We start from the raw sequence: 12,998 nt of genomic DNA on the forward strand, positions 1-12,998 counted from the left end.
ATCTGGGCTGGACTGATTCTGATCGGACTTACCAGAATTGGCCTAAAGCTGTGGGTTAAGCATCTGATGCATAGGGGCAAAAAGGAGCCTAGACACATTCGATTTTTTTAAGTGCCTCAAGAGGAAGAGATTTGAGGTAGACCATTTCCCTGAGGATGAGGTACTCGCGGTGCAGGTCTCTCAGGGAGGACACCGCTGGTTGGTATAGTGGCAGGTTAAATGTTTTGAAAAGTAACTCTCATAGTTAACCTGCACCTTGCACTGGGTCTAGATACATCAAAGGGACTGTTTCTACAGTTTAATGCTGCTTGCTCATTTCTGGTTGAGCCCATCCCAACAGTTGAGTGAGAAGATTCAGCCAAGAATGTCTTGGGTTTGGTTCCTGCCCTCCTGACTGTGTTCAGGGGTGCTGTTTTTTAAGAAAAAAAATTATAAATATGTCTGAAGACTCAGCCAGTTACATAAGTTACATAAGTAATTGGCTGAATAAAATAAAATACTCCAGCCTGGATAACGTTAGATTGTAATTTGAAATCAAGGGTTTATCCTTTGCTTTTGCTCATAGGCAATACCTTAAATATAGAGAGTGCTAGTTTCATTAATTGAACAGAATATTGTGGACAAAATATTTGCCAGATAGATTATGTCTAGATATTTATATGCACACAGGTGGAGAGCGAGCTATATATATATACACACATATAGCTATATAATATATAATTTATATGTGTGCAGATTTGTAGCAAAGTATTATTGGGGGAATTAAAATCTGGACTTCTGATACTGAAAACACATTTCATTTTCAATTCAACCTGAAAATGACAAAAGTTTAAATTCGTTTTCTCTGAAGAAGTGCATTTTCTATTGTCACCGTCTTTCTATGCTAATAGCATTGTGATAATTCGTAAAACAAGGTTGAGTAGACAAGATTTCGCTTTAATAATTGCTTAAAAGGAGATAGGATAACATTGTTACAGTGATGGTCTTTACGTGTTAAGCTGTTGGTCAGCTTTTACAAGATCAATTTTGATAGGGATCTACATAAGGTATTTTTTAGATGAACCAAAGGGCTTTTTTAATCAGTTCGTTGTGTCAACAGAGTGTCCCGCTTTGCCTGATGGGTTAGATGGACCTGGCTATTTTAACTGACAGGTGGTCTGGACCAGCCGACCGTTCATCAAGTAGGGAACGTGAGTGCCCAGCCCATGCCAGGCTCTACAGATGGTGTCGTCCTGGGATCGTCTCATAAGTGCGCCATGTAATAGTTCTTGAGAAAATTATATTTCCATTGCTCGTTGTCTGCAGAAGAAAGAAGGAGGAAGAAATAGAAGCAGAAAGAAATAGAAGATTTAAAAAATAAGACTGGTCTCTGTGTTTGTTCCTAATAGTCTCCTGCAGACAGATCTCAGAAGATTCATGCTGGTGATGAAGTCATTCAGGTTAATCAGCAAACTGTGGTGAGTTTGTTCGTTGAGACTTAAGATGTTTAATATTCCCCTCTAGAACTTTTAACTAAATCCAAAGCCGTTTTGCTTGAATTTTTTAAATTTGCGATTTCTATCCAATTTTCCGTAGTTTTAAGTAATGCTGAGATAAACATGCTGGTGTCTGCTTATTTGCTCACAACTGATTTCCTTGAAATAAATTCATAGATTTGATTTTTGATAATTCACAAGTGAGTCCCTTCTCCTCATTTTCTTTCTCTGAAGGTGGGATGGCAACTAAAAAATCTGGTGAGAAAATTGAGAGAGAATCCTACAGGAGTCGTATTACTGCTTAAGAAGCGCCCCACGGGTTCTTTCAACTTTACCCCTGCTCCCCTGAAAAACCTCCGGTGGAGACCGCCCCTGGTGCAGGTATCCGTTATTGGTTGTAAACCTTTCTCTGCCAGCCACGCATTAACCTTGTCGAGGATGGGATTTGTCTCCAGAAAGAACAGTTACCATCTGAAGGTGATTGGTTTCTCGGGAGTTTGTGTATGCAGAATCATTCTCTAGTTCTACTTCAGTGAAAATACACATTCTAGATTTTGCACTAGCCACATGTGACTATTTAAATAATTAACATGAAAAGTCCGGTGCCTCGGCCTCGTTAGCCACATTCCAGAGGCTTGGTGGCCTTGTGTGGCCAGTGGCTGTCATCATCACTGCAGAAAGTTCATTCTGGTCCTTTCCCCCTTTCCTGTCAAACACATCTGACGGTACCCAGTTTGAGCACTAACCCTGGAAAGACTAACCCCTGCCTTGGCAGGTGAAGTCCTGCCAGGGCAGGAGTAGGGACCGTGGGAATAATCCACACAGTGGGGGGTGTATCACCACATTGTTTAGTTCAGACCTGGCAGCCTTGGGTGATAATCAAAAGCAGACAGACTTACAGTATCGTACTGTATAGTATTGTATAGTTCTATATGAACAGTATACTCCTTTATTGCCTACACCTGGGTGGAGTGTGCTCAGGGACCAAAACCCTCCTGATACCATGGGTCCTTAGTGTTTATTTCTTAAATTGTGAATAAAAAGCAATGACATCTTAATGCCCTTTTTAAAGATTGAGATTGCAATTTATATGGAACTGTCTGCCACTTTACTGTTCATCTTCGAATGGAGGGAATGGTAGCCACCTCAGGCAATCAGTTTGGACCCTTGGTGATGCATAGAGCATTGGAAATACACCTGCATGTGTACCTTAATGGGGGGGGGGGTTAAAATAAATAACAGGATATGGAGTAAGGAGGGGCACATGATTAAAATCACTTCTTAAATAATAAGTGATTAATACATGATTTAGAAGTCAACTCCTATAAAAAATCATCTCTTAAATAATAACAATATCAATCACACTCCAACTGTGATGGGGCAAGTCCAGTGAAAGACTCATGTTAAGAGGTCATTTGGAGGAAGCATGAAAAAGACTCGTGGAGCAGCACAGCATAGTGGTTGGGCGGGGGGTTTGGAATTAAACTTCTCCAGTTCAAATTCCAGCTCTGCCACCTGGAGGTCTCCCCCTAAAACAGGGCTGTGACTATGAGTACATTCCAGTCCTTATGGGGCCTCTGATAAGGTATTTAATCTTTCTAAACCTCACTCCTAATTATTAGTATTTACTGTGAGAGAAGGCTGGGGCTCCTGGGTGGCTCGGTTGGTTAAGCGTCTGCCTTCAGCTCAGGTCATGATCCCAGGGTCCTGGGATCGAACCCCGCATCGGGCTCCCTGCTCAGTGGGGAGTCTGCTTCTCTCTCTCCTCCTGCTTCTTCCCCTGCTTGGGCTTTCTCTCTCTCACATGCGCACTCTCTCTCTCTCTCTCTCAAATAGTAAAGGCTTTGGGCTAAGGGATGAGGAAGGCAAGCAAGGCAGGAGTGAAATGTGACCATGAACCTGGCTGGTGATACCAGTGACAGAAATCAGAGAGTCAGGGACGGCAGAGACGGTGGGTCTTTTGAGCATCTTTGAGTTTGAAGCGAGGGAGGAAGTTTCAAGTGGCTGTGGTGGTAAGTGAAAGTTATTTTGAAGTACAGGCTAGAGTTAGTTCTTTCACCTCTGGACATTCACTTAAGAAGGACATGCTTCCTTCCTCTCTGGCTTTGTCCACCTTCCTGCCAAGTCCCCAACAACTGTGCAGTTTGGGGGAGCAGATGATGGTGAGGGAGGAGACACCTCGTTTTGCTTCTGACCGAGGGAGAGAACCACCATCACAACTGAGAGGCCGTTTTTACAGCTTAGCTACCAAATGGTCTCATGATGCATCCAGGATATTTTCAGAATATAAATTCTGGAATGCCAGCACTCCCTGGGCATTGCTGTGTGTCATTCTCCAGGCTTCATGCCCAGGCACCCACCTCTTGTGGGAGGGAGCTTCTTTCCTTCTTGTCAGCATCATTAAGGTGGCCTGTCCCTGAGAAGGTGTCCTTGTTCTGTTTCTAGGCCACCATCCTGGTGAACGAAAGATCTTTTACAGCCGCCATCATCAATGCTGGAGTCTTTGGAGAGCGCTTACTCTGTGCCAGTGTCATTCTTTACTTTTGTTAGCACTTGTGGAGGGCCTCCCTCCTGGCCCCGTGTTTTCAGACATTGTTCAAGGTTCACGGATTGAGGTGTTAATCAGTTCCATATTGAGTAGAGTTGACTGCGTTAGTGGCCAACATCCAGGCTGTAGGGATGATGTCACAGGAGACTAAAGACTAAGCCCCCATTTCTCTTGAGCCTGGAGGTCTCCCCCTAAAACAGGGCTGTGACTATGAGTACATTCCAGTCCTTAAGATCTAGCTCATGGTCTCATTTTGGGGGGCCTTTGGGGTCTTCGATCACCATCCGGGCTGGATAGGGTTTGAGGTGCCAGGGGCCAGGCACAGTTCTCATGTGCCCCCCCCGCCTCCCACTGGCCATCACCAAGCGTCTTCATGCCTCAACTCTGGGATTTCCTCATGGTTCCTTTACCCACCAGAAAGTGTGTCATCATTGTTAGTCTATAGAAGAGAGAGGATTTGAAGGTCTCACACAAGATTTTTAAAAATAGGTCCTTTGAACCCAGTAACATAATTAAAATTAAGCTGTAAGGACTTTAAAGTTTTAAAATTAACTTGTATGGATGTGTGTATATATAATACTAAATTAAACAGCATAAGGTTGTGTACTTACTATGTGACAGGCAGTGTGCTAAACCTGTGACATGTATCACTTAATTCACCCTGTGTGGGTGCTATTCTTGTCCCCATTTATGCCCATCTTATAGATGAGGCACAGAGAAGTTAAGTGCTTTGCTCAGAGATGCACAGCCAATGAGAGCTGTAGCCACGATAGCACCCGGACAGAGTCCCAAGCCCATGTTCCTAGTCCATGATAGCATCGTTAGTGATTTGCGTGAACTAGCTCATTCAATCTGCACTGTAGCCCTTTGCAAGAGGTACTATCAGGATGGCTGTTTTTTGAGGAGGAAACTGAGCAATGGGTATTTAAGTGATTTGCTCAGAGCTAGAATTCTAACCTGGCTCCCAAACCTCTACCTTTTTTTTTTAAAGATTTATTTACTTGAGAGAGCACGCAGGCATGAACAAGTGCGGGGAAGAGGGGCAGAGGGAGAGAATCTTTCAAGCAGATTCCATGCTGAGCACAGAGCCTGATGAGGGGCTTGATCCCACAACCCATGCGATCATGATCTGAGCCGAAACTGGGAGTCAGATGCCCAACTGACTGAGCCAGCCAGGCGCCTTCCACCCCCTACCCCCAAGCCTCTACCTCTTCCTATGCATCTAGTTTTCTAAAACTCCCAGTTAATTCTGAATGTCTCAAAGACTACAAATTGAATTGTTGCTAATAGTTGTAAACACACAAAGGACCTCGGCCCTCAGTGTTGGCTTTGGGGAAGGAGAGTTGCCCAAGAATAATCTCCCCTCCCACCCTTTGCTCTGGCTTCCATCTCAGACCTCACCTCCACCCACGACGGCCCAGCCCCCTGAAAGCGCTATGGATACCTCGCCGAAGAAGGAGAAGCCAGCCATCCTGGATCTCCATATTCCTCCTCCACCAGCTGTTCCCTACTCCCCCCGGTATGTCGGTGCCCGTTCAGTGTGCACGCCTGTTTCTTGTGCATGAAGATTCTGAGTGGGGGTGTGAGAGCCGGGAGGATTTTGAGGGCAGGAGTTGGTGAACTCCAGGGTGACAGGGCTGAGTCTTGACATCGCAGTTGTTTGAAGAAGTGACATCCCAGGAGTAGTGGGGGGTGGGAGGAGTGGGTGGAGGGGGTCACAAGGTCCAGACTTCCAGGTACAAGATAAAGAAGTTGTGGGATGTCATGTACAGCGCGGTGATGTAGCGAACAATACTGTATTTTACAGTTGCAAGTTGCAGAGAGAGATTTTTAAAAGTTCTCATCACAAGAATAAAAGAATTTGTAACTGTGTGAGGTGATGGATGTTTTAGACTTTTTGCAGGATCATTTCACAATATATACACGTATCAAGCCACTATGCTGTATGCCTAAAACAAATACAATGTTATATGCCAGTTGTATCTCACTAAAACTGGGGCGGAGGGGACGTGTGTGATCCTTTAGGGGGAAGTGTAGGGATGGATCCAGGTTTCATGGGTCTTGAAACTATGCAGTTTGGTGGGGAGGGGACTCGAGGTAAAGAAAGCACGTGCTCTTGGGAATGCATTGTTTTAGTTCCTCCCAGAACGTCAGAAGGGGGTGTTTGGGGGTCCCTGAAGCTGAAGTTTCATTCCATATAAGGTAAAAATCACCTCTGGGGAGGAAGATAATATATTTTTTTATGCGGCAGGTTGAAGTTACGGCTTTATTTTACGGAGAGAGTTGTGTTCTTCATAGGACTTCAGAAATGTCAGTGGAGGTGTGATACTCTGTATTTGTGCATGCACGTGTTTGTGTGTGTCTATTAGAAATTCTAATGGAAAAAATTCTTAATTGGTACATGGTATAACGAGGCTAGTCACATTAGCTATTCCACAGGGGATTATTTAGGTGTGAAATACAGGCTTATTTATATCAATTTACCCATTTACAGAGAATTTGGCTCATTTAGTCAACATACATTTAGTGAGTGTGGGGCCCGAATCACCATCTTACACAAAACAGATGCAGTTCTTACCCCCAGAGAACTGCCAATGTCTTAGTCAGCTGTCCAAGAATAAATTGAGAAATACATAATTATGCTATAATATTTCATAAGAAAAAGTTCGGGCTGAACTTAACCATGGTATTTTACTTCATACTGGGAGTTTTTTGTTGGTTGGTTTTTGTTTTAAGCTGAGTATTTGATTCTATCGTGTTTCTTCCATGGGCACAAGGAAGAATGAACACCATTTTCCTCCCCCGGCTTTGGGCTGCCCAGAACTTAGTACAGCACATAGAGAACTTACCTTAGCTGATCAGAGGCATCCTGGTTGGTAGATGGGGACCCTTCCCTGTCTTCACAGACCAGAGTCATGTGGTCACAGGATCTTAAATGTGTTTAAAGTGACAAGTAGTTGCCTTTGCACACGGAGAACACAGTTTCACTGATGACCAGTGTGTGGGTTGTTCTATAAGAAACCAGGAGGCCACTCCCAAACTCCCAACTCTGAATGTTCTTGTCTGGGTCTCAGTGAAGGGTCACAGAGCAGTGGCAGGAAGAAGGGTATCTACATAGTGTAAAGGGGAAGGGGAACTGGAGCTTTTAATCTACTCAGGGGAAACACATGGTGCACATAAGACATATGCACACGTGCATACACACATACACTTACACACCATTAATGAAGGATATCTTCTGAGGAATGAAACACGCAAATGGCTATGGAGAACGAGAGGTGAGTCTTGAGAGCTTTGTGAATGGGGAAGTTATATGCCAGGTTTAAAAGTATAGGCGGAGATGGATTCGTAGAAGGAAAAGGGGGCACGCAGGCAGGGGGTTCACTGGGAATACCAAGCAGGCAAAGCTGATCTTCAGATTGTTTTTGGACTCAGGTGATGCTGTGGTTTGTCTAGTAGTTTTTACAATGATCACCTAAGAGAGTTTTCTAAATGCAAAAAAATTTAACTAGCTGGTAACTTGGACTCAATTCAAATTAATTTTAAGTTTTATGAAAGCTGACATTTAGAAAGAATTAAGTTGGAGTCCTTAATCCAACACTTGCCAGTTTCTGTACGGGGTTCAGAAAACAGACACTCTCCATTGGGTATGATAAAGGCGCCTTTGTATTTTTTGACATAATTTTCAAACCTAACAACTCCATTACACATCCAGTGTGGTCTTTGCTGGATCTTGGCAAAGATACTACTTGGGGCATCAGAAAGATGGCTCAGTCATCCCTTAACTTGTGATTTCTGTAATAAATAGGAGATTCAGATGTAGGATAGAAGTACAGGGAACCAGAGCTGTCTTTTCAAAGCCATATTTATACTCTTTAAACATATCTGAAAAAAAATGTCATTTTCTTTTATTTAGTAGGATCATGCTATTTACTCTTACCTATTAGGATTTCTGTGTATTGGAGGGGTAACAGAGATCGAAAAACGAATGCTTTTTCCTCCAGTGGAAAGGAGGATTCAAATTTTCTTACGTGTGTTTGCTGGAGGAAGTCGGCCTGTAATTCTTCTGTACCAGAGGATCTTTGTAAGCAACTTAATTATTGCCCACTGTCTTCCAGGGATGAGAATGGGAGTTTTCCTTATGGAGGCCTCAGTAAATGTAAACAGCCATTGCCTGGTCCTAAGGGTTCTGAGTCACCAAACTCCTTCCTGGACCAGGAGAGCCGAAGACGGAGATTTACCATTGCTGATTCCGATCAGTTGCCTGGGTATTCGGTGGAAACCAATATTCAGCCCACAAAAATGAGAGAGAAAACACCATCTTATGGTACATTTCTGAGTGTTTGTTTTGTTCTGCCATTTGTTTTTCCTTCCCTCCCCCACACACCCTTCCTTATTTGGAACTGTTGGATGAATTTGGCAGACTTCAAGGGTAATCTGAGGAAAACATAAACCTCAATGAAATTCTAAGTATGAGACCTTTATTCATCTCTCTAAAGCGAAGTCTTGTTGAATCATTACTCTCTGCCTGGCATCAAAGCCCAGCGGAGTGAGATCATGTTACGGTTTTAACTTGCAGCGCCTGGGTTTTAGCTTGGAGTGGCTTTGCTCTGTAGATACACATACTTCAGGTCAGCCGGCCTCTGTCCTCATTGCTTGCCATGGAAATGGGATGCTTTAAAATACTTTTCTTAGTTTACAGTAATGTTATTACTTATGGTTAAGTGAGTGTGATATGGGGGGAGTCTTAAGTTATAAACAAAAGGAAAGATTCTCTAAGGTCCAGAAACTCTTGTCAACTTAGCGCGTTCCTTCTCCTCCCTTTGAAGGCAAGCCCCGGCCTTTGTCCATGCCTGCAGATGGGAGCTGGATGGGGATAGTGGACCCTTTTGCCAGACCTCGAGGTCATGGGAGAAAGGGTAAGTTTAAGCAAACTAAAAACACACCAAACTGGAGTCAGAAGAGCCATGGCCCTCGTTTCAACCCTATTCCTAGTTGTGCTGTAATAACCAGATAGAGGACCCCAGCCTGAGTCCTGTCTTCTCATCTATAAAATCAGAGTTGCTGAATCTCTGAGGCCCTCCCTGTTTCTGGAATGGCAGAATTATATTATCCTAGTTAGTGACTGAATCTCCTCATTAGCATCGTGTGCTTTAAAAAGGTTGTGGGGGCACCTGGGTGGCTCAGTTTGGTTAAGCCTTTGACTCTTGATTTCAGCTCAGGTCATGATCTCAGGGTTCTGGGATCGAGCCCCGCATCGGGCTCCCTGTTCAGCGGGGAGTGGGCTTCTCCCTCTCACTCTCCCTCTGTGCTCTCTCTCTCTCTCTCTCTCAAATAAATAAAAGGAATTTTATTTTATTAAAAAAATAAATTTTTAAGGAATTTTTTCCTTAAAAAAATAAAAGGAAGAAGAGAAAAGTTCTGGAGGCTCAACTTCCAAAGTGATCAACCCCTCACATCTCCCTGGGCCTTGGTAAAGTTCCTCTCTTAGGAACCCAAATCACCTGGATTATAATAAAGTGGAAAAGGGAGAAGATGTCTGTGTAAGGTCCAGGATACCTTTAATTGGCATGTGAAAATCTGTGGAGCAGTCAGCAGGTGGCAGGGCTGTCCTTTGTTTAGATTTAGAAGCATCAACATCTTCATTGCTATTCTCTTAGGCTTTTAATCTCCGATTTAGCCTTTTTATTTCCTTTCAGTATTGAGAGGTCGCGGTGGGAGGTGGGGAGTGTTAAGTCTGGAAGTGGAGACATACTTGACCTCCTATCTCACCATATTTCCGTTGTAGGATCATTTTAGAATGAAAAGGTGTCTGTCTACACGATGGGCACTTTAACAAAAAAAAGCAGCTTTCTTGAGAGAGGACTCACATACCATAAATCTGCTCACCCCATCAAAGTGTACAACTCAGAGGTTTTTAATACATTCATAGAGTTGTGTGTCCATCAGCACTGTCTAATTCCAGCGTATTTTATCACTTCAGAAAAGAAACCCCTGCAGGCAGTCATTCCTCATTGCCTCATCCCTCAGCTCCTGGCAACCGCTAATCTACTTTCTGTCTCTCTGGATTTTTGTACTCTCAATGTTTCCTATAAGTAGACTCTTATAATATGTGGTTCCTTGACGATGGGCACTTCTTAAAAGTAACTACCCCTTTGATTACAAAAGCAAAACAAGTACACTGAAAAACATCTAGAAGACTGAAGAAAATAAAACTCACCTGTAATCTGCTTTCCCAACCTAGAAATAATCACCCTGAATGTTTTGTTTTTTTCCAACTTAGAAAAAAATGTGCAAAATGGAAGAACTAGATGTTTGACAATACTGTGCAAAGTGACTTATTCAGCACATGTATGTTTTCTGTAATAACTGCATTAGGAATCTGTCTTAGGGCTGTAGCATGTACTTATTCAGGCTGCTGCTGAACACTTAGTTTGTGCACTCTCCCCTATCCCCCATCATAAGTAGTGCTGCGCTGAGCATCTTGTACCTAGATCTTCATACACTTTTCGGAGTGGAATTTCTGGGTCGAAAGAATGCTACACGTTGCCAAAGTGCCCTGCATTTTAGGTTTCCATTCACTTTCTTAACTCCCCCCGCCCCCACTCCCATCCCAGGAGCTGTCTACTGGCATTTAGGCTGGGACCATTCTTCCTTGTTTAGAAATGTCTTAAGCGTGGCAGAGCATGAAAATCTTTCAACCCTGTCCATTAAAGGTGAATAATAGTGCCTGCCCTTCATTTTGGGTGACAACCCAAGGCACCCCCACCTTTCCAAATGCTCTTCAGGAGATGCTTCAGGATAAGAACCACTGTTCTAGAAGCATGTGCGACATGCTACAGGCATTGAACAAGAACAGATGGGGAAGGAGTGATAGAATGAGACAGGCTTTTCGCTTTTTTTTTTTAAATTTCGAGTGAAATTATGAAAATTCTTACACTGGTAAAGAAGTGTGGGCTCTCTGATTCTGCTCTGCCCTTGTGTTGCCTCTCGGGTGTAAAATCGGACTAACTCTGATGGACTCCTTCCATTTCTACTTTCTAAACATCCTGTGGGGTGGGCCTGGCTGTCTTGGAGGCTTTGCAGCCCACCCCTGGGAGGAGGGCAGGGTCTGGTGCCCACCTCGAGGGCGTCAGAAGCCTCAGCAGGCTGCTGGCCCAGCTGGACAGGGCTGCGCCGTGGATGGTTATTGTAACGGACTTGTGGGCTTTGTCTGAAAACAGGTGAGGACGCCCTCTGCCGGTATTTCAGTAATGAGCGGATCCCTCCCATCGTCGAAGAAAGCTCCTCTCCCCCGTACCGGTTCTCACGGCCCCCAGCGGAGAGGCAGCTGGTCCGCGGCGCAGACTACGTCCGGGGGAGCAGGTGCTACATCAGTTCGGATCTCCACAGCAGCGCCACGATTCCGTTCCAGGAGGAAGGGGCCCGAAAGAAGCCGGTCTCCTCGGCGGCCAAGTCCTCCTCTACAGAACCGTCCCTGCTGGTCAGCTGGTTTACTCGCCTCAAACTGTTGACTCACTGAGCCCCGCCCTCCAGGGCCTCTTCCCCGTCTCCCGCTCGCAAGTGCCTTGCTTCTTCAGTTGACAACCTGTTCTGGTTTTCATCCACAGTATTATGTAGTGACCTTATGCAATTTCATCGTTAGTTTTCATTTGGAAGTCATAGACTGCCCTTCTCGGAATTTTGAAGTAATTGGATGGGAACAAATCCGGAGGATCTTAGGTGTTGCCTTGTGGAGGCAGAAGGAGAGAAATGAGTGGAGTCCGCTTTTCTTGCTTCCTTAGGGTCGGAACACGGAGACACACTGTAAACTGGGGCCTGGGCCAGGAATGTTATGGTCATGAGGACGAACTGGGCCGTCGTTGGTGCTGGGGGTGGGGCTGAAGTTGGTGTCCCTTGTCACAGAGATGTGTTGGTTTGGGGTCCAACTTCTTCACCTGAAAAAGCCAGTGGAGAAAACATTTTTGTTTTGATTTTTCAAGCTACATACCATATTTGTAAGTGTAGCAGCTTTGACTTTGAAATAACATGTGGCATGCATTTCATGCTGTTTCAAAGAAGTGGTTTAAGTAATTGTAGGCCTGTTACACTTGGCTATTCCCTTTTTGTAACATTCTCAGTATGTAGGTCAGTTAATACAGAAACACATGAACGCATTGATAGGGCTTATTACACACAGAGAAGTTTATGGTTATTTGTGAGGGGTGTCGTTGTTGTTATATATTATTGTCTTTAAGGGAAAAGAAGCTATAAGATTTGCTGACAGCCAAAGTATCATTCAGAACAATGAAGCAACAATATTTAGGTTTACGAGAGATACATCCGTTTCCATTTTGACTGTGTAACGTCTGCCTTCCAGAAACAAAACAAAACAAAACAGGCAGTTCTTCAAACTTGTATATATTTTGCTAAACAGAAATCTCTTGGAAAGTCTCATGGTCACTAATTTTCAACTAGCATCAGGTATTTTGGAAAAGTGTGTCAGGATATTAACTCTTGTTTAAACTGAATGTATGATATTTTGTTAGAACAGAAAAGTACTATCTTGTTAATTTAAGTGTTTTAAATATAGTTGTATATTTTTCTTACTCTTAGTCACATGTAATTGAAATACTTCTGTTTTGCGTCCTGCGTGAAGCTAATGAAAATGAGTGTTCAAGGTGTTTTCCAATTTATAAGTGACTACCATGGCCGCTGCCCCTGTGGGCCCTACTGTTAAAAAACAAAATAAACCCTCCCAAGCATTTTGGGATGTTATGGATTAGAAGTGGGGGTGTTCAGGAAGCACGGTACAGTAACATTACATCTGGGGACTTTTCCGAGGTATTTTCCTAGGCAGAGCTGGTATCCCCTACTCAACGCCCCCCCACACACACACCCCTGAAATTGTTTACTTTGCTCAAGTGCCTGAAATTCAACGAATTAGAGCTTCCCTGGATTTAGTAAACATCTTCCTTTTTAAGTGAGGGGATTGA

General features: G+C 43.8%; 1 protein-coding gene across 2 annotated transcripts in view; it reads left to right on the forward strand.

Moving 5' to 3' along the window:
• Window positions 1–12,560, forward strand: part of CNKSR3 (CNKSR family member 3) — an 89,602-nt gene extending 77,042 nt beyond the window's left edge. Inside the window, exons 8-14 of one of the 2 annotated variants that reach the window (XM_028103394.2) lie at window positions 1,389–1,457; window positions 1,710–1,856; window positions 5,418–5,542; window positions 8,142–8,350; window positions 8,853–8,942; window positions 8,987–8,999; window positions 11,348–12,560. In XM_028103394.2, the coding sequence (XP_027959195.2) occupies window positions 1,389–1,457; window positions 1,710–1,856; window positions 5,418–5,542; window positions 8,142–8,350; window positions 8,853–8,942; window positions 8,987–8,999; window positions 11,348–11,537 (843 nt within the window). In that variant the 3' untranslated portion in view covers window positions 11,538–12,560. Of the gene's footprint in view, window positions 1–1,388; window positions 1,458–1,709; window positions 1,857–5,417; window positions 5,543–8,141; window positions 8,351–8,852; window positions 8,943–8,986; window positions 9,000–11,246 lie in introns of both variants that reach the window. The other variant, XM_028103393.2, reaches the window with a different exon arrangement.
• The last annotated feature ends 438 nt before the right edge of the window (window positions 12,561–12,998 follow it).

This window comes from Eumetopias jubatus, unplaced genomic scaffold (assembly GCF_037043125.1).
Source record: "Eumetopias jubatus isolate StellerSeaLion01/CBP00866 unplaced genomic scaffold, mEumJub1_p1.0 scaffold_6, whole genome shotgun sequence".
In the NCBI taxonomy this organism is placed as follows: domain Eukaryota; kingdom Metazoa; phylum Chordata; class Mammalia; order Carnivora; family Otariidae; genus Eumetopias; species Eumetopias jubatus.